The 21152-nt window shown below is 40.6% G+C and overlaps 10 protein-coding genes and 1 non-coding gene across 11 annotated transcripts; 7 read left to right on the top strand and 4 right to left on the bottom strand.

Moving 5' to 3' along the window:
• Positions 1-140: 140 nt before the first annotated feature.
• V1514DRAFT_334501 (uncharacterized protein) lies at positions 141-2003 on the top strand. The gene is made up of 3 exons (XM_066928239.1): positions 141-511; positions 556-1231; positions 1297-2003. Exons 2-3 carry the CDS (start codon positions 556-558, stop codon positions 1914-1916), a joined length of 1296 nt encoding a protein of 431 aa, XP_066782089.1. The 5' UTR covers positions 141-511; the 3' UTR covers positions 1917-2003.
• V1514DRAFT_309716 (glycine cleavage system P-protein-domain-containing protein) lies at positions 1931-5387 on the bottom strand. Its single transcript, XM_066925752.1, has 3 exons — positions 4886-5387; positions 2236-4829; positions 1931-2182 (listed from the first exon to the last, which is right to left on the bottom strand). The coding sequence occupies exons 1-3, from the start codon at positions 5215-5217 to the stop codon at positions 2130-2132; spliced, it is 2979 nt and encodes a 992-aa protein (XP_066782088.1). The 5' UTR covers positions 5218-5387; the 3' UTR covers positions 1931-2129.
• Positions 5388-5432: 45 nt separating this feature from the next.
• V1514DRAFT_132246 (uncharacterized protein) lies at positions 5433-6527 on the top strand. Its single transcript, XM_066924453.1, has one exon. It carries the CDS (start codon positions 5513-5515, stop codon positions 6404-6406), a length of 894 nt encoding a protein of 297 aa, XP_066782087.1. The 5' UTR covers positions 5433-5512; the 3' UTR covers positions 6407-6527.
• Positions 6516-9713, top strand: V1514DRAFT_358616 (uncharacterized protein; the record flags this gene model as incomplete). Its single annotated transcript, XM_066929673.1, has 5 exons — positions 6516-6863; positions 6918-8238; positions 8269-8721; positions 8794-9456; positions 9481-9713. Exons 1-5 carry the CDS (start codon positions 6600-6602, stop codon positions 9711-9713), a joined length of 2934 nt encoding a protein of 977 aa, XP_066782086.1. The 5' UTR covers positions 6516-6599.
• A 38-nt stretch (positions 9714-9751) lies between these two features.
• On the bottom strand, positions 9752-11896 carry V1514DRAFT_334489 (DNA polymerase alpha/epsilon subunit B-domain-containing protein). The gene is made up of 5 exons (XM_066928238.1): positions 11343-11896; positions 11002-11284; positions 10536-10950; positions 9979-10487; positions 9752-9931 (listed from the first exon to the last, which is right to left on the bottom strand). The coding sequence occupies exons 1-5, from the start codon at positions 11867-11869 to the stop codon at positions 9770-9772; spliced, it is 1896 nt and encodes a 631-aa protein (XP_066782085.1). The 5' UTR covers positions 11870-11896; the 3' UTR covers positions 9752-9769.
• A 146-nt stretch (positions 11897-12042) lies between these two features.
• Positions 12043-13397, top strand: V1514DRAFT_353516 (uncharacterized protein). Its single transcript, XM_066929544.1, has 3 exons — positions 12043-12707; positions 12764-13014; positions 13084-13397. Exons 1-3 carry the CDS (start codon positions 12077-12079, stop codon positions 13288-13290), a joined length of 1089 nt encoding a protein of 362 aa, XP_066782084.1. The 5' UTR covers positions 12043-12076; the 3' UTR covers positions 13291-13397.
• Positions 13398-13406: 9 nt separating this feature from the next.
• Positions 13407-14941, top strand: V1514DRAFT_334486 (uncharacterized protein). Its single transcript, XM_066928237.1, has one exon. The coding sequence runs from the start codon at positions 13461-13463 to the stop codon at positions 14883-14885; it is 1425 nt and encodes a 474-aa protein (XP_066782083.1). The 5' UTR covers positions 13407-13460; the 3' UTR covers positions 14886-14941.
• A 689-nt stretch (positions 14942-15630) lies between these two features.
• Positions 15631-17910, top strand: V1514DRAFT_368894 (armadillo-type protein). Its single transcript, XM_066929924.1, has 5 exons — positions 15631-15788; positions 15840-15941; positions 15992-16145; positions 16201-16369; positions 16439-17910. The coding sequence occupies exons 1-5, from the start codon at positions 15656-15658 to the stop codon at positions 17699-17701; spliced, it is 1821 nt and encodes a 606-aa protein (XP_066782082.1). The 5' UTR covers positions 15631-15655; the 3' UTR covers positions 17702-17910.
• Positions 17720-18968, bottom strand: V1514DRAFT_353513 (histone chaperone ASF1). Its single transcript, XM_066929543.1, has 4 exons — positions 18509-18968; positions 18414-18453; positions 18045-18353; positions 17720-17992 (listed from the first exon to the last, which is right to left on the bottom strand). The coding sequence occupies exons 1-4, from the start codon at positions 18615-18617 to the stop codon at positions 17779-17781; spliced, it is 672 nt and encodes a 223-aa protein (XP_066782081.1). The 5' UTR covers positions 18618-18968; the 3' UTR covers positions 17720-17778.
• Positions 18897-18977, bottom strand: V1514DRAFT_t77. The gene has a single exon. It is a non-coding gene; the product is annotated as a tRNA-Gln (tRNA).
• An 803-nt stretch (positions 18978-19780) lies between these two features.
• On the top strand, positions 19781-20422 carry V1514DRAFT_343947 (uncharacterized protein; the record flags this gene model as incomplete). The annotated part of the gene is made up of 2 exons (XM_066929164.1): positions 19781-19892; positions 20010-20422. 2 exons carry the CDS (start codon positions 19781-19783, stop codon positions 20420-20422), a joined length of 525 nt encoding a protein of 174 aa, XP_066782080.1.
• Positions 20423-21152: the final 730 nt, after the last annotated feature.

The raw sequence follows: 21152 nt of genomic DNA, 5'->3' as shown, positions 1-21152 counted from the left end.
CATCATCATATCCATATAAAATGTACTTGCCAAAATACAAATTTGCTTGCTGACAATTATAATGTGGCCGTGCAGGTTCTCCCGCGCCGTTTCCACTGCCCTATCCTCGTCCTCCGGTGCTTCGCTGCCCTGGCTCGCTACCACGTCATTCAAACCACTTCCACCACCAGTGTTGTCCACCTGCTCTAAAAATCTCTGCAAGAAATTTTCTACTACTAGTGTGGGCAAGGTTATATTTCGCACAATGTCACAAGTAGATGCTTCTCTTCCTTTTTTATTCGAAAAGTGAGAGGCTCAAATCTGTTGATGGTTATCGTGCGGTACGTAATTAACTAATTCGTGCCTATAGGATCGATTCGCTTCAGTCAAAGTTCATAGACAGTATGTATTGGTTTTGGTTGATTTTTAAAAGCCAATTGATGATTAACGGGATTGTTATTCAGGACTGGCGGAGGCGGTTTCCATTCCTTCCGTATCAGCTGATACGACACTGAGGCCCAAAGTCGTTGAAGTGAGTGATTTGGTATGTCATCAAGGTTTTCGCTAACAATTTAGATGGCCCATTTCTTAGAAAAGGAGCTCAAGGCTCTTGGAGCTCAAGTCGAGCTGCGCGAATTAGGTCCTCAAGGTGCAGGAACAAATGTCGATCTGCCCCCGATCGTACTTGGCAAATATGGCAACGATCCCAACAAGCGCACGATTCTTGTTTACGGACATTACGATGTTCAACCGGCTCTTTTGGAGGATGGTTGGGACACCGAACCTTTCACTCTCGTTCAAAAAGATGACAAGCTTATCGGCCGCGGATCTACTGACGACAAGGGTCCGGTGCTTGGCTGGATCAATTCAATCGAAGCTCATCAGCAAGCCGGTATTGAATTCCCTGTGAACTTGGTTTTTTGTTTTGAAGGAATGGAGGAGTATGGATCTGAGGGTCTTGATGATCTTATTCACGAGGAGGCAAATAAGTTTTTCAAAGATGTTGATGCTACTTGCATTAGTGACAATTACTGGCTTGGCACTACTCATCCGGTATTGACTTATGGTCTTCGTGGATGCAGTTATTACTCTGTTACTGTAGAAGGCCCATCTGCTGATTTGCATTCTGGAATATTTGGCGGCATGGTCTCCGAGCCATTGATTGATTTGACTCATGTGCTTGCCCAATTGGTTGACCCTCAGGGGAAGATTCTTATTCCTGGAGTTAACGACCTTGTCGCTCCTCTTACTCGTAAGTTGGCTAAAAATTTTTTTTTTTTTTTTTTTTACTGATGAATGTGTGCGACATCCAATTAGCCGATGAGGAAAAACTTTACGACAACATCAAGTACAGCATGGATGATTTATATTCTGCCACAGGATCAAAGACAAACTTGTTTGACACCGAGAAGGAATCATTGAAGGCCAGATGGCGATACCCGACTCTTTCACTTCACGGAATCGAAGGTGCATTTTCTGCTCCTGGAGCAAAGACTGTTATTCCGGCCAAGGTCATTGGCAAGTTCTCTCTCCGAACGGTTCCAAACATTCAGCCACGTGAATTAGACGAGCTTGTGTTTAAGCACATTGACAACGTGTGGAAAAAACTTAATTCCAAAAACAAGATCGAGGTCAAGCTTTTGCACGATGGCTTGTGGTGGCTGTCTGATCCTCATCATTGGAATTTTGAAGCCGCCAAGAAAGCCACCAAGGCAGTTTGGCACGTTGATCCGGATCTTACCCGTGAAGGTGGCTCGATCCCGGTCACGCTTACTTTTGAGCAAGCTTTGAAAAAGAACGTGTTATTACTTCCAATGGGTCGTGGCGATGACGGCGCTCATTCGATCAACGAAAAAATCAACGTGGATAATTATATTAATGGTGTAAAGACACTTAGTGCTTACCTTCACTATGTCTCAGTTGAGCCATCGTCGTAAAGAAAAGAAGAATACGTTTATTAATTAGTTATCACACAGTTATACTTGTTAGTAAATTTATTACGCAATCAAAAAAAACAAACAAACAAAGAAGTAAAAACCCGCACCAACCAACGCCATTATAACTGTTGAGCTCATAAGGCACGCAATATATGTAAAGTTTACAAACGTATGCCAGTTGAATGGATACTTAGATGTTTTTCACACCACAAATCATTCCAAGTCAGGAGGCTCGCATGTGCAAAACAAGTTCAAGTCACCATATGCTTACAATAAGGCGTTAGTTATCTGACAATCACAAAATTACTGGCTCACTTACTATCATCAAGTCTGGTTACCGTAGGCCAAAACTTTCGTTCACGTAAATATTGCAACGGATACGCAGCTTGCTCTCTACTATACGGACGATCCCATACGGATCTTAATAAATCCTTTTGAGAATGCGGAGAATTTTTAAGTAGGTTATTTTGCTTTGGCATGCGTCCACGCTCAATATCAAGAATCTCATTGCGAATCGAAATCATGGCATCACAAAACCGGTCAAGTTCGGCAAGGCATTCGCTCTCGGTTGGTTCAATCATGAGCGTGCCATTCACGGGCCATGACATTGTGGGTGCATGAAAACCGTAATCCTGAAGTCTCTTGGCCACGTCCATAGGTTCAATGTTCACGTCATCTTTCAACCTTCGCAAGTCAACAATAAACTCGTGCGCGCATTTGCCGTTAGAGTTGGCATACAAAATTGGATAGTAATCACGTAAACGAGCAGCCATGTAGTTTGCATTAAGTAAGGCATGTTCAGTTGACTTGACAATTCCGTTTCCCCCCATCATTTTGATGTATGCCCATGAAATAGTTAAGATCGAAGCAGAACCCCAGGGGGCAGCCGAGACGGGTTGAATCGCGGCAAATTCGTCTCCAGCCATGTTTACCACTGAATGTCCAGGTAAAAACTGAGCAAGATGTGATTTAACACAGATCGGTCCCACACCTGGCCCACCTCCTCCGTGGGGAATGCAAAAAGTCTTGTGCAAGTTCAAATGACAGACATCGGCGCCGATATCTCCAGGTGAACTGATTCCGATTTGCGCATTCATGTTGGCACCATCCATGTAAACCTGTCCACCAAATTTGTGAACAATTTCAATAGCTTTCCGAATATTAGGCTCAAACACGCCAAACGTGGAAGGATAAGTAACCATCATGGCAGCCAGCTTGTGCTTATGCTTTTCGGTTTTTGCTTGAAGATCTTCAATATCTAGTTCTCCCTGAGCAGTACAGTTTAAAGTAACCACTTTCATGCCTGCCATAGCAGCTGACGCAGGATTTGTCCCATGCGCTGAAACCGGGATCAGGCAGATGTTACGCTCGTGACCATCGGTGGCATCCAAGTAGGCTCGAATAACACGAAGACCGGCATATTCTCCCTGAGCACCAGAGTTCGGTTGCAATGATGTGGCGTCAAGCCCGGTAATAATGGCAAGATCTTGCTCGAGTTCAGAAATTAGTTCAGTATACCCAGCAGCCTGATCGCGAGGTACGAACGGATGAATGTTGCTAAACTCAGGCCAAGAAATAGCCGCCATTTGAGTTGTGGCATTAAGTTTCATCGTGCAGCTACCAAGTGGAATCATGCTGTTTGCTAGTGACAGATCCTTGGATTGAAGATGATGCACGTAACGAAGCATCTCGGTCTCTGAATGATACGATTTAAACGACTCATAGTCAAGAATTTTGCCCTCTCTTTTAAATCCAAATGGCAAGACGGCAGGTGAGCTTGCTGTGATGTTTAACAGTGAAGCAATACTATCTAATGAATCTAGCGTATATGAAGCGTGTGGGTGTTGTGTAGTGGTGGCAAAAATAGATATCAAGTCAAGAAGGTCTTGCTTGGTCACAGTTTCATCAATCGATACTCCCACATCGTTCTCGTTCACTTTCCTTAGATTGATGCCATACCCAGCTACGGCGTGCGCCAAAGTTTTGTCCGCGTTTCCAGTTTTGACTGTCAACGTATCAAACCAATTCTTATTGACAATCTCATATCCCAAAAACCCTAGTGCCTGTGCAAGAATGGTGGTAAGAGAGTAAACCCGGTTTGCAATCTGTTTCAGCCCTTCTGGACCGTGGTAAACTGCATACATGGCTGCCATGTTAGCAAGCAAAGCTTGCGCAGTGCAAATGTTACTGGTTGCCTTCTCTCGTCTAATATGTTGCTCGCGAGTTTGCAGGGCCAGTCGGTAAGCGTTATCTCCTAACCTGTCCTTACTCAAGCCGACAAGCCGACCAGGAATTTTACGCTTTTGAGAGTCCGCAACGGCAAAAAATGCAGCGTGAGGGCCTCCATAACCCATGGGAACACCAAACCTCTGCGAAGTTCCAAAGACAATGTCAGCTCTAAATTCGCTTGGTGGTTTCAAAACTGTTAGTGCCAGCAAATCTGTGGCAATAGATAAAAGTCCGCCTAATTTATGTACAAGTTCACCTAGATTACTAAAATCAAAAACCGCACCGTTTGTTGCAGGATACTGAGCAACAGCTCCAAATAGATCTTTATCGTCCTGTGGAAATTCTGTAATGATCTTGATGCCAAGTACTTGGGCCCTGCTTTGAATACAGGCAATTGTTTGCGGGTGTAAACTTTTATGCACATAAAACGTTTTTTTCTTGCCACGACAAGCATTAAAACTCATAAGCATGGCTTCAGCAGCAGCAGTTCCCTCGTCCAATAAGGATGCATTGGCAATCGACATGCCTGTCAAATCGGTAACAAGAGTTTGATAATTCACAAGTGATTCTAACCGTCCCTGTGAAATTTCAGGTTGATAAGGTGTATAAGAGGTGTACCACTCTGGGCATTCCAAAACGTTTCGTTGAATAACCGGTGGTACGATAGTTCCGTAGTAACCTTGTCTGTAAAAAATCAGAAAATAGTACAACCATAAAGTATGGCATAGAAAAATAAATACCCTATGTAAGTTCGAAAAACTTTGTTACCGCTGGCAATTTCTTTAAGCCTTGCGATCAGTTCAGACTCGGTAAAGCCATTATCTGGTTTAACCCGCAAAGGTCTGCGGGTGAGAATGTCTACTGGAACCACATCAGCCACAAAGGCGTCCATGGAAGGATAGTTAAGTGTCTTGAGCATGTGTTCAGTTTTATGCCCATCAAGTGTACCAACATGTCGACGAGCGTAGGTGTCTGTAGGAGCAAATATGCTGCCATGTCTGACAAATTGACGAACAACCAACCTGGTCCACGTACAGTTTTGAGGACGAAGCGTATGAATCAGACTCGCCATTATTTCTCAATGCTAAACTACGTAAGAAGAGTAATATAATTTTTTTGCAAATAAAACCACATAAAGTCACTCTTAAAATATTTGCGATATATAAACGAATGTCCAGAGAGTTGTGGCCTCAAAATTGTGGGCCAAAAATTAAAGATTCAATACTATAGGCGAGGGCAAATCGTAAACCTAAATTGAGGTCAGGGGTTGAGTCATTTGCTTCCGCGGCTCGTTATCGCGGCACGAGCAATCTATTTATCTACGGCAAGTGCGCGATAGTTTGAAAACTGCACTTTTACCTATATCAATGGCTGCTCAAGGACTTACTCAGGAGCAATTAGAAGCTTTTAATTGTGATGGCTTTCTTCTTCTTCCAAAAGAACTATCGCCAGAAAGAGTGTCTGCGCTCTACAACGAAACTGCTTCATTGTTAAAATCGTTTGCCCTATCGGACCACCCACTGACTCGCTTTTCTACGGAAGAGAGAGCCCATGTCGGGGATGAATATTTTCTTACCTCTTCCGACAAGATTAGATATTTTTTTGAGCAGGAAGCCTTTTCAGAATCTGGCGAATTACTGAAGCCCAAGGAGCAAGCAATCAACAAAATTGGTCATGCACTTCATGAATTAAACGATGAATTCAAACGTGACTCCATCAACGATCGCAATCGTGCAATTGCTCAAAGCATTGGTTATAAAAATCCTCTTGTACTTCAATCAATGGTCATCTGCAAGCAGCCAGAAATTGGCGGGAAAGTTCCCGGCCATCAGGACTCGGTATTTCTTTATACTGACCCCCCAAGCGCGATTGGATTTTGGTATGCATTAGAAGATTGCACAGCCGAAAATGGTGCTCTCACGTTTGTGCCGGGATCACATAAATGGGCTCCAATTGCCAAGCGCATGGTACGGGTTGATGGAAACAAACAAGGAACCGCCTTTATTCCTATCAAAGACGTGCCAACTCCCAGAGAACCATTAGATGAGGAATATGTTATGCCGATATGTGCAGCTGGTACTCTCGTTTTAATTCATGGTAACTTGCTGCACAAGTCGGAGAAAAACTTTTCGACCAAGTCCAGGTATGCGTATACATTCCATATGATTGAAGGCGATTACAAGTACGATGCTTTGAATTGGCTGCAGATTCCACCGACTACTGAGGGTGGATCTAATTTTACGTCTCTTTTGACTTCTTGAAATTTGTAATTAAATAACAAATCATCTTTGTCCATTGTACTGGATTATTAGAATTTTAACTTTAAAAGGGTTAGGGCCATCATGAAATTTCGTTGACCGTCAATAGCCACGATGGCTTCGAGGAAATTTATCTCTATAGAAATCCTTAAATTGCTCACTTTTTTAAGATTATCAACCAACGTAAACTGGTCATATGGGCGTGCACGGTCTTTGGAATATTCTTAGCCCCGTAGCGCGCCCCGTGAAGCTTGAGTCGTTGCATGGCAAGCGGCTGGCAGTTGATGCCTCCATTTGGATTTACCATTTTCTGAAAGCTGTGCGCGACAAGGAAGGGCATGCACTACCGAATGCTCATATAGTAGGGTTTTTCCGGCGCATATGTAAACTTTTATTTTACGGAATTTTACCTGTTTTTGTTTTTGATGGTGATGCTCCGCTTATCAAGAAGCAAACAGTCGTGCGTATCAACTTGTCATTCATGTCCATCGGCGGCAAATGTTAACGATGACAGGCCAATCGAAAGGCAAAACGTCAGACCAGAGAGGAAGAAGTTTCAAGAACGGCAAGCAAGCTTTTATCACTTCAAATGCAGAAATTAGCCGAGGAAGAGGTAAGCAAGCCACGGACGCAAAATAAAGACGAGGCAACACCAGATATTGTATACTTCGATGAATTACAAATGACAGAGGAAGAACGATCCAAAAGAGCAGCGAGTAGTCCTAAAAAATTTAGGAAGCTTGATCCGTATCATTTACCGGAACAAGACATGCGAATCTCGGGAGAAGACCCCCGCATTATGACTGAGGATGATCTAGAACGCTATGCACGTGAATATGAGGAAGTTGAGCAAATTGGGCTTTACGATACTACTAGTATTGATTTTTCTTCTCCAGAATTTAACTCACTGCCGATCAATATTCAATATCAGTTGCTAAATACTGCGAGACTTCGATCAAGGCTCAGAATGGGCTATTCAAAGGAGCAATTGGACCAGTTGTTCACAGATCGCCTAGAGTTTTCAAAATTTCAGATTGCTCGGGTTAAGGAAAGGAACATGCTTACTCAGAAGTTAATGAACCTTAATGGCATGTCTGAAGATCTGTCAATGAGAGTGGCCGGTGAACGTGACAAGGCATACGTTTTGAAGAAGAATGAAAATGGCTGGACGCTTGCACTGGAAAATGACAGTATACCAAAGCCGGTTATAATCAATGATGATGGTGTTGAAGAGGAAGATGACTGGGAAGATGTACCACTTCAGAAGAATGAGAAATCATCCCATTTTTCCCACACAAATATGCCAAACGTTTTGCCTGGTTTACCTTTTGAGTTTGTTGACGATTTAAAGGATGATGACCGTTTGTTTAATATTTCAGATGAAGAATCGATTGATCTGTCGTTGCATGGTGAAACTTCAGATAATGAAGTTGACGATTTTTTGGATACCAATGATTCAGAGTTTCAAGAGGCTATTGCCCTTTCTCTTCAGCCTGCGGATGAAATAAAACCAAGTTCTGAACAGGAACAGCCATCGTCGAAGCCACTTTTTCCGTTTATTTTTGAGGATGTTGATTCTGATATTGCTACTATTATTGATAAACTTCCAAAGCTACCTCAAGATCAAGAAGATGAAGAGAATGAACTGAAGAAAGATGATGTTAATAATGTTGTGCCTTTTAAGCCATCAATCAGATTCAGTTTGAAAAACTCAATTTTTGGAAAGAAACGCGACAGAACTGAAGAAGTTTTGAATGATGCTCTTTCTTATTCAGTCAAGAGAAGTATGACTTCGATAGACCAAGCATTTGATAGATCTACCGCGTCAGAAGAGGGTAGCAGCTCATCTAAGGTGGTTCATGAAGAAATTATGATTTTGGACGATCACTCGCCTAGTTCACCAAATTCAAATATAATTATTGAAGCGGCTAATAGCCCAGACTCATCCGAGCCCATCCATGAAGTTGTTAATAATGGCTTCTTTGATCTTTCTAAAGAAAATGGTCAGATTTCTGATAGCAATTTGCTTCTAGTTAATAAAATATCTTTCAGCCCGGGATATAGTCATGTCGCGCAGGCCGAAAAGATAACAGAAGATGCTCAGTTAAATGCCAAATCATCTAGTCCGATTGACATTACCAAAGATTCCTATTTTGAGTCAGAACATGTAAATTCGCTGTCTACAGCAGTAAAGAGTCCAGAGATGGACTTGACATCGGACTCGGAAGATATGGATATTAAAAACGAAATAATAATTCCTCAAATATCGGAAAGCTCTGATGAATTGATTAACATTGCAGAAAACGATGATGATCAAAGTGTGGAAATTAAAAAGGAAGTACCAGTTCCTCAAACATCGGAAAACTTTGGTGAAGTGATTAATATTGCAGAAAATGATATTGACGATGAGCGTGTTCCAGATTTTGAAGACGAGGAAGATATTGAGCTTGTTCAACAGATAGTCACCGAAGTGCAAGAGCATGCCCGATTTGCATCGGAGATCAATCCATCAGCTTCCCGTGTAGATTACGAGACTGAAATCAGGAATTTGAAGAATCAACAACGTCATGAACGCCGTGATGCCGATCAGGTTACACTTGCAATGATTCACGAATGCCAGGAATTGTTATCGCGTTTTGGAATACCATATATAACTGCCCCTATGGAAGCCGAGGCTCAATGTGCCGAGTTACATGAACTCGGGCTAGTAGATGGTGTGGTCACAGATGACTCCGACATATTTTTGTTTGGAGGGACCAAAGTGTACAAAAATATGTTCAATCAGGCCAAATATGTTGAGTGTTATCTTATATCTGATATTAGCAAAGAACTTAATTTTAATCGGCACAATCTTATTGAATTGGCTTTTCTACTTGGCAGTGATTATACAGCTGGACTTGCTGGAGTCGGACCGGTCACTGCAGAGCAACTCATTAGGGAATTTAAATCTGAAAACACACTTCAAGACTTCAAAGGATGGTTTGAAAGAATTCAGCGTGGCGATTTAAATGTCGACATATCTACGTCTTTTAAAAAAAAATTTAAAAAAAAAAGTAAGAAACTTTTTTTAAATCCAGATTTTCCAGAAAAGCTTGTTAATGATGCATATATGTATCCTACTGTTGACAAAGACCCTACGGCTTTTGTGTGGGGAACGCCTGATTTAGATCAAATTCGTGGATTTTTAATGAGTACTATTGGCTGGACAAAAGAAAGAGCAGACGAAGTTTTGGTTCCGTTAATAAAAACCATGAACTTAAAAAAGCAGTCTATCACACTTTCAAAGCAAGGTTTCGGATTTAGAAGGTAGTTAATATTTAAATATGTATATAGTTATATATATATTTCTTTCAGGACTTAACTTATCTAGTACGACACTGAATTACCTTTACTTTTCCGGGTGGCGGGTAAAAATTCTATCCATCCCACCTCTCTTTTGTTGCTCAGCAAGAAACGTGAAGGGTTCATGACCGTACAATCAACGAAATTTGTACTAGCTGCCTCGCCATCTGGATCTAGAAGAAATATCTGTTTAATGTTAGTCGTGAATAACAATGTACGTCACTTAAACATACGGCAGTAGGTAATGGTGTCAACGATAGTGAATGTTGATATTCCGCCATTGTTGGTCTGAGAGAAGACGGCCACGGAGAGATATGAGCTTGGCTCAGTATAGTTTCTGCAATCATGGCTGCTTCCTTCTCGCCTAAAGACTGCTTCTCACTGTTTGTGTCATCAACTTGAGTATCCATACTTTCATCTGTGACGGGTTCCTCCTGATTTTCATTTTTAAAAAATATCCGATTTCTTCGTAACCGACTTGCCATATTGTCCCTGCAAACTAGAATTTCCTGCGAAAAATAACAAATCCTGCATGGATTGGAAGCCCAGATCACTCGACTTAATTTCCTTCGAACGTGACTAGTAAATACTTCCGGTAACCCACTCTGGGGCCACAGCATGGGCCCACCAGCTGAACTAGTACTCCCCCATGGGTCATTGTCCCCAGGTACAAAAATAAACGTACTTCGTTCGCATAAATTTGGAAATTTTGAAAGCAATTGTGCAAGTTGGTCAAAATAGTCTGGTATCAATTAGCTACAGCAATCACGAATGTTGTAAGCACACATACCCCTATAGCGAGATGAAATTCCGTTACTGTAGAACGGTAGAGACATAAAAGACCCAGCTAGTATGATCGCCAGAGGGGGCGAAACATCCAAAAGACTTAAAATTTTGTCGAGAGCTTCAAAAGTTCGAAAATCATCTAGATGCAGATCACAACCAAGTGACACGATACTTTCATTTCCTTTTCGTTTCTCTTCAGCTACCATTTTCAATTCGATGGCTTTGTCAAAGCGGCCGTCTGGAGTGGATCCTATTCCTCCTATTCCCATAAAGTCAAGGTAGCCATAAGCCTCCCTTGATTGATTTCTCGATTCTGGAGGTGGGTGCTTTACACTGTTTACCTGAAATTTTTCTGATTTGAGGTATTTACCTTCAAACAAGAGAATACATCCTGGTATAACATAGCCGCAAGTCGAAATCTGGAAAAATTAACTACAGTTCAGAAGAAAAAACGAGGTTTTGCAGCATACCGCTTCGTCCAGTTCAAGTTCTAATTCACCGCTAGGATCTTCAGCCCACCAATTACCATTACTGCCCTTAACTAGTAATCCTAAAATGAGAAAACTTTGCCCGTGCCGGCCCAGTAAATTTTTAATCTGTGTGATAGCATGCCAAGTTGCAGCATTCTTCGCATGAAAGGATGGTGGTTGAAATAGTTCGTTTCGAAGTAAGCGATGAAGAAGAAGGTAATACCTTGAAGTGAAAGCCTGTACTTGATGCTTCGCACTGGCAAATAAACTAGGCTTTGTACCTCTAACATTGTCTGTTAGTAAAGAAATAGTTTTTCAAAAAACTAATACTCAAGCATTACCTTTCAAAATGTTTTTGGGATTTGTTGTATGTCCACCTTGGTTGATTAAAAGCATCCCAAACGTGAAAAAACTCTTGCGGGCAGAAATTTTCAAGAGAATCCTCCACTAACTCTGAAACTGGTGTATCCAAAAAAGACGATGATGTAGACGTGGTAAAGGAAGCACTTCTTAGTTCGACATCCCTAATAACGATTTGTAGCAGGTCACCTTCAATAAACAACCCTCTATCTTGTTCTTTCCACCGTCTCCCAATTCTATCTAAAAATTGCTCGCTTTTCTGTCTCCATTCACGGCCAAATTTCCGACCAACATAGTCAGCTAAAACTTCCAGGCCCGAAGACTTAAGATTTAAACCATGCTTTTTCGAAAGCACTCGGTAAGCAATAGGACGAATAGCTGCCGGTTGTAATCGCACAGGAAGAACAGCAGATGATACAAAAGACGATGATCGATTTAGTGTGCCAGGCTTTGCAGCATCTGAAGAACTTTTTTTAAAGGCAAGAGACTGAAGATCGGGTGAAGCCATACCAGATGTTCGTGAACTATGGCAAGCTATAGCATTCGAGGAGTTTAAACTGCTTTTTGGACGCGTTCGCGGCAGTCGCGCAAACGCGTTCTCACATGGGTTAGGTGAAGTACGTTGCAATCAATATAGATTGTATTACATGGAAAATCCCAGTCTCTCCAGCCAATTTTTTTGCATTAATTATAAACCTTTTTAAGAGATATCAAAATGCCTGACAATGAAAAGAGAGAGCGGCATAAAATTTCAACACAGTCGGTTGAGATTGATAAGCTAGTGGCAGAGGGTATAAAGGCATATGGACTAAAGAAGTATGACGACGCGACTGAAAGTCTAGCAAAAGCATGCGAAAAATATGTTGAGGTGAACGGCAAGGACGATCCTGATATTCTTTTTTTGTATGGTAAATTTTTGTTTCAAATGGGTATTGCATCTTCCGATGTTCTAGGAGGCAAACCCGCTGGTGGTGAATCTGAACAGGATATCGTTGCTTCAAAAACAATTAGGCAAAAGACACCGGAACCAGATCCTTCAAGTACAGGTGTGTTTCAATTTACCGGTGACGCTGAAGAAGAAGAAGAAGAAGAAGAAGAAGAAGAAGAAGAAGAAGACGAAGACGAAGAAGAAGACGAAAAAGGTGATGAAGAAGATCAGGGAAAAAATGAAGAGGAACAAGCAGAGGAAGAGAGCGATTTTGAGGCGGCTTGGGTTGTGCTAGATCTAGCGAGAGCATTATTTGAGAAGCAGATAGATTCTGCGAATGATGCTGGTAATACAAAGGAGCTACAAGAAAAATTGTCAGAAGTGTATGATATTTTAGGAGAGATATCATTGGAATCAGGTAAGTTTAATGGCCAACCGCATCAATTTGTGAACTGCTTATATTGAACTCTTTAGAAAACTTCGCTCAAGCATCAAAAGATTTTCAGTCGTCATTAAACATAAAGCAAAAACTTTATCTGGAGCATTCTACACTGGTGTCGGAAGCGTATTATAAGTTGTCTCTTTCATTGGAATTTGTGGTGGAAGATCCAGATTGCCGGAAAAAAGCTGCAGAAATTATGGAGAAAGCAATAAGTAGCGTCAAGAAAAGGATCGAGATTTCAGGCGAAGATGATCCGGAATTACTTAAGGAATTAGATGCAAGGGTACGTGAAATGTTTTTTTTTTCTTTTTTTTTTTACATATTTTTATCTTGATCATACTAACCATTGTAGCTGCAAGATTTGAATAATTCGACATCCACAAGGCAGGGCAATTCCGATGACCCGCTTTCAAGCATATTTGAGGGTAACGGCGATGAGATCAAGAACCGGCTTGCTGCTGTCTTAACGCAAGCCCACGACATCAGTGGCCTTGTAAAGAGAAAAACTACTTCAAAGGGAGAAGTAGAAGAAGAGGGGAGGAAAAAGCCCAAGTTGTAAATACATAAATATATATACTTCATCGGTTAAGCACGATGGGTGTTTAAGGGGTTTGTAGTGATCCGATTAGATAACTTTCCCACATCTTGCGTGAAGCATAAACGAATACATTGTACGTTTAACTATATTGAACAATCCGAGGGTCGTCGCACCTTGCGAGCGTTCTCGGCATGTTTGAGTTAAATCAAAATTTGCCTATTGAGGTTAAATTATTAAGGCGTCATCTCAATTCGAAGTACGCTGCAATTGTATTGGTTTTTTCGTTGGTCACGGCTATATTAATCACGTTGCGTCCACTTCTGGTACCGTACGTTCCCAATCAATTTAGACGTCCAATTCCTCTTTGGCTCTTCTCAACGATCTCTGTCGGTATTCTTCTGATTTGTTCATTTTTGCAAACCCAAAATGACTATATATTTTTGACAAAAAGATTGGGAAAGCTTTCAGTTACCGTTCTTCCATTTTTAATCCTCCTGGCTCTCAAACCATCCATTCTTCCCGACTCATATTATCTTCGTTTACTACCATTTCATGTATGGTTAGGTAGAATTTTCATTGGCTTTTCAACTTTCCATGGAATACTTTATCTTAATTACTTTTATCGAGTTGGGAAATTTTTTAAGGCTTTTCAACTCTTAAACTTTTTCGGTATTATCGCAACAGCATCTTTTTTTTTTACACTGATCGTTTCACTTCATTACTTCAGATCTTGTATTTATGAAACGTTTTATCGCTGTCATTTAATTCTGTCTTGGATTAGTATTATCATAATTGGTTTTCATGCTCGTCCCTCAATGTGGTTTGTCGTAGGTGTCACTTTGGTGTTAATGGCTTGGCAAATGATCTATCGATTCGCTTATGGAGTTACTACAACAATCCAAATAGACCGTGTTAGTGACTCTGCTCAGATTGTAACTTTGCCCAGGCACTTATTTTCTAGCTATTTTGCTCCGGGATCGCATATTCGAATATCTCACACTCATGATACGTCTCCTTATTTTCTAATCTCAGCATCTCATCCGTACTCGGTTGCCAGTCTTTCTTCAGACGAAAAACATATTAAATTAGTCGTTAGACCTTCCAAAAATTTCCATCTTTATGAGAACGCTTTGTATCGAATACACGGACCATATCCTTCAATACCTAATGAGTTTTTTTTAACAAGCTTAAAAGCAGATGCTATTCCACGACGATTTCTGATTATTGCCGGCGGAGTTGGTATATCTTTTGCCGCTCCAGTATTTAAAACTTTGAAGCAACTTGGAGAAAATGTGAAAGGTATTTGGGCAGCTAGAAGCAAAAGCGAGTTAAGATTGTTTCAGGAGCTTGAATTAAATGATTGGGACGCATATGTCGACGCAAACGCCAGCGAGGATGATAGTCCAGGCAGTGATATGGTTTATTGCCAAAAAAATAATATTCGAGTTTTCTTTTGCCGATTAAATATTGCTAGCGAACTAGATTCAATTGCAAAAATGAGTGATCCCAAGGCATTGTGGATTATTTCATGTGGGTCTCCGAGCCTTGTAAAGGAAAGTGAGCGGATTGGCAGAAGTATAGGAGCAACTGTATTTAGCGAAATTTACGATATCTAGTTTTTGTTTTTTTTCTTTCTTTCTTTCTTTCTTTCTTTGTTAGAACGACCCCCAACCCCGTTTCAAGACACTGATTAAAGAGTCGTCAGAATTTCTAGTGTGGACTATGAGCAAAACCACGTTCAACATGTATCTCTAGCAAGCCGCATAGGTAAATTCCCAAAATTAGTTGAGTTACAGAGACTTAGATATTGTATTAACCATGACCATGTGACAAGTTGCCAATATTTTTATTGCACTATTTGCGAAGTAAAGACTTTTATGCAACTTTTGATACGCTGCCGCCGCAGCAAAACTTTTTAGAATACGATGTAATTTATAATCTGTTGCTCGTGATATGCTGAAATTTATAAAAAAATTGACCCGAATCCTAAATAATCTAAATGGTATACTGAATCATGAGCGAGGCATAATTAGATACATAAGGAATATATTAAAAAAAAGGACATGGCAAGAATAACAGTTCGTTCATATTAATAAACGACTCTTCAAATAAAATCATGACAGAAGCAAGAAATCAACAAATTAAACATGTTGTACAATTAAAGTGTTTTGAGAACCTCACTATAATATTATTGAATGTAATCTTAAAATTGGATCTTGATAAATTTTTTAAAATCCTGAGTTCGCTGCCATGTTTATTTATCAGTTGGTGGATGCCATAAAGTTTTTTCTGTTTGAAAAAAAAAGGTTTCGTGTCTTCAAAATTTAACTCCCAACGCAAATAATTCTTCCAACTCGATACCACAATTGTACAATTATTTAACGAAATGCCTCGTGAACAGAAAAAAAGAGGTCGAAGATTACAAAAAAAGCCTTATGAAGTAGACGAGAAACAAAAAGAAGTTTTCGAGACTGGCGAAGATGTTGTGGCAGAAGATGAATCTACTGCTGAGCAGCACGGTTCGTTATTTGGTCTCTTGTCAATTAATGTTTAACTAACCGAGAATGTAGAAGGATATAATGCATTTTATGGATTACTAGATAGCAGTCAGATTGAATATTTTAACGAAGCTGTGACTTTGCTTGAAACCAACAGCTTTGGGAGTGACGAAGGTATGTCAGTCACTGCTTAATGCAAATACATGGCATAACATGTTTACTAGAAAAGCACCAGTTCTACGAAGCATTATGGAATGAGGTGGAGGGTATTGAACTTAAAGTTATAACCGATCCTACTGGATCTAAGGTTTTTGAGCGTTTGCTTGTCCTTGCATCGGAAGAGCAGTGGATTTCTTTGTATAATAAGTTTTCTGGAAAGTATGCTGCAGTCTCTATTTGCTTTACAATGTTGCGAACACTAAATTTTTTTAAGATTCTTTGATCTGTCTATGCAGAGGTTTGCTTCACATTGTTTAGAGACCTTGTTGAATACATCAAGAGCATTTGTTATACGTGAACTTGAAATTAATCCTCACTTAGTTGATTTGGCATCTTTTGATGACAATGCATCAGTTATCAGTGCAGTAATAGGATTTTACGATGTGAGTTTGATTTGGCATTTTCTTTCTATTTTTTTTTTGGGAAATTCTTTAATTAAAATTGAGCCATAGGAAATAAAATCAAATATTAGTCAATTGGCATTTCACCCATTTGGTTCTCATGTTATACGTTCTTTACTTTTTTTGGTCTCAGGTCGAGAGCTTGATATTCAAACTCGTGGGTCTTCAATACTTAGTAACAAAAAATCGTACGGTGTTAAGGAGAAATCGGGTGTCACAGTCACGCACTACAGCTCATTTGTGACCCCCAAGATATTTGAACGTGTGATCATAGAGAGTCTTGAGACTATTGTTAATGGAATGACTACCGAGGGTGCACGCCAGCTTGCATTAGAACCAATTGCCAGTCCACTACTACAAGTTATTTTGCTATTGGAGGATGGATTAATGAAACGTGACCTTTTAAACATCCTTTTTCCTAATTCGGAGGAAACGATTGATTTTTTGACAGTTTCGTTTCTTGAAAAGCTTTTGGATTCATCGATTGGATCTCATTTTTTGGAAAAACTACTTCAAAATTGCCCTCTGTCATTGGCTGAATATTTATATACAGGCTTTTTTGTGCCACGGCTTAATATAATATCTAAAGCTAAAGGCTTTGCGTTTTCCATCAAAGCGTTGGTCTCTCGACTAAATGAAAAACCTGAAAAGGAACAGCTAACACAAGCTATTTTGCAATACGTAAATTGCTTATCATCACAAGATATTACACTCCTGTCAGCGGCTATCGCGTCTTCGCTGAACGATGAAACGCTAAAGTCCAAAGTCGGTGATAAAGTATTGTCGTTGATTGGTAACGACTCAGAGGACAAAATATTACTCGAATTACTCGATTTTAAAGACACAGATTCGAAGAATCGATTACCACTTTCGCTTCAAGATAGTCTTCGTTTAAGATCTATTTTTGCCGAAAACTTGATTTCTAATTTGCCAACTGTTTCTTCTGTTTTGGTGGCAAGTTTTTTAGCAAATCCACCGGAAATCAAAATTAAGCTGGCTGAACACAGCATATTCTCTCACGTTGTAGAATCAATATTGCGACTTTCAAATCTTTCAGTTCCAACAAGGCGAAAGCTTTTGAACGATTTCTTTGGACATCTTACTTCTCTTGCACTTGGGCCGGGATCGTCCCGAATAGTTGATGCTTTTAATTTGACATCTCAAGGAATTAAGCATTATCGCGATAAGATTGCTCAAGAGCTTCTTCAAAATCGAGAGACCATTCAGCGGAATTCTTACGGCAGAAAAGTTTGGAAAAATTGGAACATGGACTTGTATGTTAGGGCAAGGTATCAATGGGCTGAAAAAAAATAAGGCTGCTTTGACGATGTTGATCAGTGTATATCCAGAAAATTGTATAGTACTATAATACAGCATTAAACCATTGGTTGCTATGAGATCTCCTCCTCGACTTCTTCAGCTTCATCAGCATCGTCTTCTTCTTCATCTTTGTCTTCTTCTTCTTCTTCTTCTTCTTCTTCTACATCTTCTGCTTCGTCTTCTTCATCATCATCATCTTCTGCTTCCTCGTCTTCCTCGTCATCGTCATATTCTTCTATAGATTCCTGAGGAACTACATCCTTTGACGCGTTATTGTCGTTATCCCTGTAATATAACTTAGTATATCTAATGATTACTTTCCAGTAAAAATACTCACCATTCTATGCTAAATCGTGTGACCCTTGGCTTTTCAGCAAGCACGTTGCGCACAACATGTTCGATTTGCACTTTACTAGGCGAGTTTTCGCGCAGCTCTTCAGTGTCATATTCATTGTTAACGTAATATCCAACCCGCACAAATTCTTGGCCATTATATGAGCATGTCAGTAATATCACAGTAACACTAACCAGCTCCGAAGCTGGGATTAAATCTGGTGATGGTGGGTCGGCTGTGAATAAAAATCGATTAACCCCAACTGGAACTGGTCCAACAAGAATAGAATCGAGAAGTTGGTCATGTTCAAATCTAGTTATAATTTTTTAGGGTCAATGCAAATCCGAAAAGAAAAAAAAGGGGCAAACGTACGACGAGGATGAGCCGACATAAGTTAGTTTCCATTCAAGGTCTACTCAATATAAGTCAATGTGTAACAAAACATGCAGCGTTGTAGCAATTCATACCTTCTTTTAATGGTTCTAGACATTCAAATGTAATTTCAAATTCGTAAGGATCAATGAATTTAGCAGGATTGTTCTGGACATTAATTCCTAATAATGATACAATTGACATTGTCACTCAAACTCTCAGAAAGAACAGCACAAAAAGAAAATGGTTTCAACAAATTTTGCAAAGTATTTTTTTCTTTAAAAAAAATGTTGTTAATAGATTATAATGCAGCACGGAGGCACAGGCTATTCTATATAATAAAAAAAATATGAACGAAACAGTTCAACTAATCATAATTTAATTAACATAAATCGTACATTATTCTTTAATCGAAAAAAAAATAGTTTCGTTAACCGCTTTGCAAGTCGCAACTTCACAAATTTAAAAAAAGATAATAAATAAAGGTCGTACCCGGGATCGAACCGGGGTCACCAGAAAATTTGGTTTCAAAATCTGGTGTGATAGCCACTACACTATACAACCGTTGCGTGCTTTGTAAAAAAACAAAATTAATTTATTCTTTTTGCAGTCACATGATTAACGGCTCCTTTTTAATAAGATAAAAAAAAATTACGTGATATTTTTTGTATTAGTTTTCTTGGATGGATATAATATATGAAGTCATAAATAAAAAAAAAGTGACTAATTGGTCTACACTTCCAGGTCTTTCGAGATGTTCCAACTCGATTATCACGTTTCATTCATTTATGTTTCGATTTGTTTCTATCAATGTTCTAGTTGTTTCTTTGGAGTTTCTCTCTTCAAGTATAAATAGAGGTCCTCTTTCCTTGTAATCATGTATAAATTGTCCACGGATATGCGGATACGCGGATATTGGCAAGTAAGTAAGCTAGCCAAGTAGGCTCTAAAAGTCCACAATCAGTAATAGTCAAGGCAATTGATTTAACAACTTGAACTCGTTCCAAGATGTAACTGGCGCTTCCATAACGCGTCGGACTTCAGTTAGGCGGTGCCATCCCGACCGGCTTCCAAGACGCTTTGACTGGCGACGCGACCCCTTGATGCGTCTCAGGGTCGGAAATCCGTCGTATCCGCGGATATGTATCCATGGACACCTCTATGTATAAGTTTGAATCATCAATAATAATAACAAGTGTTTTTAAATACTACTTTTTTCACTTTCCCAATTTATTCTCAACATCCGTAGAGTTCAGATATCGACCTGAACTCTCACAGTTAATGCGACGGATGCTAGCCGACAGGGTAACCCCTTATCGCTCCGGCTCCTCCTCTTTCTCCGCTGGTCACTTGAAGACGACACAGAAATGACCGAGGCCTTCGTCGACGCTGGCTCATCTCCTACCGCAGTCCATACCACCGAAATCTCTAAGAGTCTCATGATACAGGGCTCAAACGTCCAGGGTCTCCGGACTCCTGGTAGGCTAGATAGCTGGATGCTGTTTTTCCAAACAATTTCTTCTCATCTTTTTTGGTCTTTCTGAAGGTTGTTGTTTTCTTCTCAATCACGCACACATGTACATGACACCTGGAAAGCACTTCATCCTGACGGCGGCGCAATAGTTGCGGAGCATACAACTATTTTGTGGAAAAGTCATTTGGCTCTCGAATATGCTGGAACCTCTACTCAGTCTGCAGACGGACGTATTGTCATGGGTCTTTTTAGGGTAGATACGGTCCTCACACGCGTGGTGGCGATCTATACTCCTGCTGACGACCAATCCAAACCGGCTTTTCTTAGTCAATTACTCACACATCTCCAGGAATGGCATCCCCTTTTGCCACACATTATTACTGGTGACTGGAACTGCGTTGCCGATCCCATGGACTCTAGCAACCCAAACGGCTCAAACGGAGGTCAAGTAGAGCTCCTCGACCTGATAAACCAGCTCAGTTTGTCAGACTGCTACCGCCTGGTGAGGCTCATGCCCGACCCCGACCCCGAATGATATCTCGAACCCGGCGGCCATGGGACTCATCATTCAGTCCTTCAATGCAGACCTCTACGCACCAAAAGGCAGCAACTGATCTAGATTTGATGATTTCATTTCGCCCTCTCGCATAGCGCTCCCTCGCACCACCCCTGAACAACAAGATGCTCTGTCGGCGCCGTATAGTTTGACCGAACTGCGAAATGCGGCTCGAAAAATGTAGAAGGGGAAAGCGCCAGGCCCTGATGGCCTTTCGCTTGAGCTATACATCTGCTCCTGGGATGTTCTAGGTCCAGTTTTGCTCGACGTTCTACAGCTGATTACTGACCAGGAACACCTAACTGTCAGCCAAACCTACTGCCACATACACCTGATTCCAAAATCCGGCGATACATCACAACTGACTAATTGGCGTCCGATCTCATTACTCTGCAGTGAATATAAACTGTTCTCACAAGTGTGGGTGCAGCGGATAAAGGAAGTGCTCTCAGACCTTGTTTCACCCGGACCAGACTGTGTTTATTCCGGGAAGATGGATTGGCGACACGATCGCCAATGTCGAACAAGCAATTATGTCAACACCGCGACAAAGAGGGCAATCGTATCACTTGGCGATGGTTGATTTTTTTAAGGCTTATGACTCAGTAGACACGAATACCTAATCCGAGTGCTCTCGCGCTTTGGGTTGGGACCTAAAGCACTAAGCTTTATTAAGGCCACCACTACAGAACTTTCAGGCCGAGTACAA

This window comes from Lipomyces japonicus (assembly GCF_038497905.1).
Source record: "Lipomyces japonicus strain CBS 7319 unplaced genomic scaffold V1514scaffold_34, whole genome shotgun sequence".
Lineage (NCBI taxonomy): Eukaryota > Fungi > Ascomycota > Lipomycetes > Lipomycetales > Lipomycetaceae > Lipomyces > Lipomyces japonicus.
The sequence above is the reverse complement of the archived record's forward strand: the minus strand, read 5'-3'. Positions and strand labels throughout refer to the sequence as shown.

Bases quoted from the DNA above. Each gene is read 5' to 3' on its own strand.
- V1514DRAFT_334501 (XM_066928239.1), top strand. From the start codon at position 556: ATGGCCCATTTCTTAGAAAAGGAGCTCAAGGCTCTTGGAGCTCAAGTC. The intron at 1,232-1,296 runs GTAAGTTGGCTA...ACATCCAATTAG, and splicing joins CCTTGTCGCTCCTCTTACTC to CCGATGAGGAAAAACTTTAC.
- V1514DRAFT_309716 (XM_066925752.1), bottom strand. From the start codon at position 5,217: ATGGCGAGTCTGATTCATACGCTTCGTCCTCAAAACTGTACGTGGACC. The intron at 4,830-4,885 runs GTATTTATTTTT...GATTTTTTACAG, and splicing joins GTTTTTCGAACTTACATAGG to ACAAGGTTACTACGGAACTA. The intron at 2,183-2,235 runs GTAAGTGAGCCA...CCTTATTGTAAG, and splicing joins GGTAACCAGACTTGATGATA to CATATGGTGACTTGAACTTG.
- V1514DRAFT_132246 (XM_066924453.1), top strand. From the start codon at position 5,513: ATGGCTGCTCAAGGACTTACTCAGGAGCAATTAGAAGCTTTTAATTGT.
- V1514DRAFT_334489 (XM_066928238.1), bottom strand. From the start codon at position 11,869: ATGGCTTCACCCGATCTTCAGTCTCTTGCCTTTAAAAAAAGTTCTTCA. The intron at 10,951-11,001 runs GTATGCTGCAAA...TAATTTTTCCAG, and splicing joins AACTTGAACTGGACGAAGCG to ATTTCGACTTGCGGCTATGT. The intron at 9,932-9,978 runs GTATGTTTAAGT...AACATTAAACAG, and splicing joins TGACACCATTACCTACTGCC to ATATTTCTTCTAGATCCAGA.
- V1514DRAFT_353516 (XM_066929544.1), top strand. From the start codon at position 12,077: ATGCCTGACAATGAAAAGAGAGAGCGGCATAAAATTTCAACACAGTCG. The intron at 12,708-12,763 runs GTAAGTTTAATG...TGAACTCTTTAG, and splicing joins AGAGATATCATTGGAATCAG to AAAACTTCGCTCAAGCATCA. The intron at 13,015-13,083 runs GTACGTGAAATG...TAACCATTGTAG, and splicing joins TTAAGGAATTAGATGCAAGG to CTGCAAGATTTGAATAATTC.
- V1514DRAFT_334486 (XM_066928237.1), top strand. From the start codon at position 13,461: ATGTTTGAGTTAAATCAAAATTTGCCTATTGAGGTTAAATTATTAAGG.
- V1514DRAFT_368894 (XM_066929924.1), top strand. From the start codon at position 15,656: ATGCCTCGTGAACAGAAAAAAAGAGGTCGAAGATTACAAAAAAAGCCT. The intron at 15,789-15,839 runs GTTCGTTATTTG...CCGAGAATGTAG, and splicing joins ATCTACTGCTGAGCAGCACG to AAGGATATAATGCATTTTAT. The intron at 16,146-16,200 runs GTATGCTGCAGT...AATTTTTTTAAG, and splicing joins TATAATAAGTTTTCTGGAAA to ATTCTTTGATCTGTCTATGC.
- V1514DRAFT_353513 (XM_066929543.1), bottom strand. From the start codon at position 18,617: ATGTCAATTGTATCATTATTAGGAATTAATGTCCAGAACAATCCTGCT. The intron at 18,454-18,508 runs GTATGAATTGCT...TATATTGAGTAG, and splicing joins TCTAGAACCATTAAAAGAAG to ACCTTGAATGGAAACTAACT. The intron at 17,993-18,044 runs GTGAGTATTTTT...GTTATATTACAG, and splicing joins ACACGATTTAGCATAGAATG to GGATAACGACAATAACGCGT.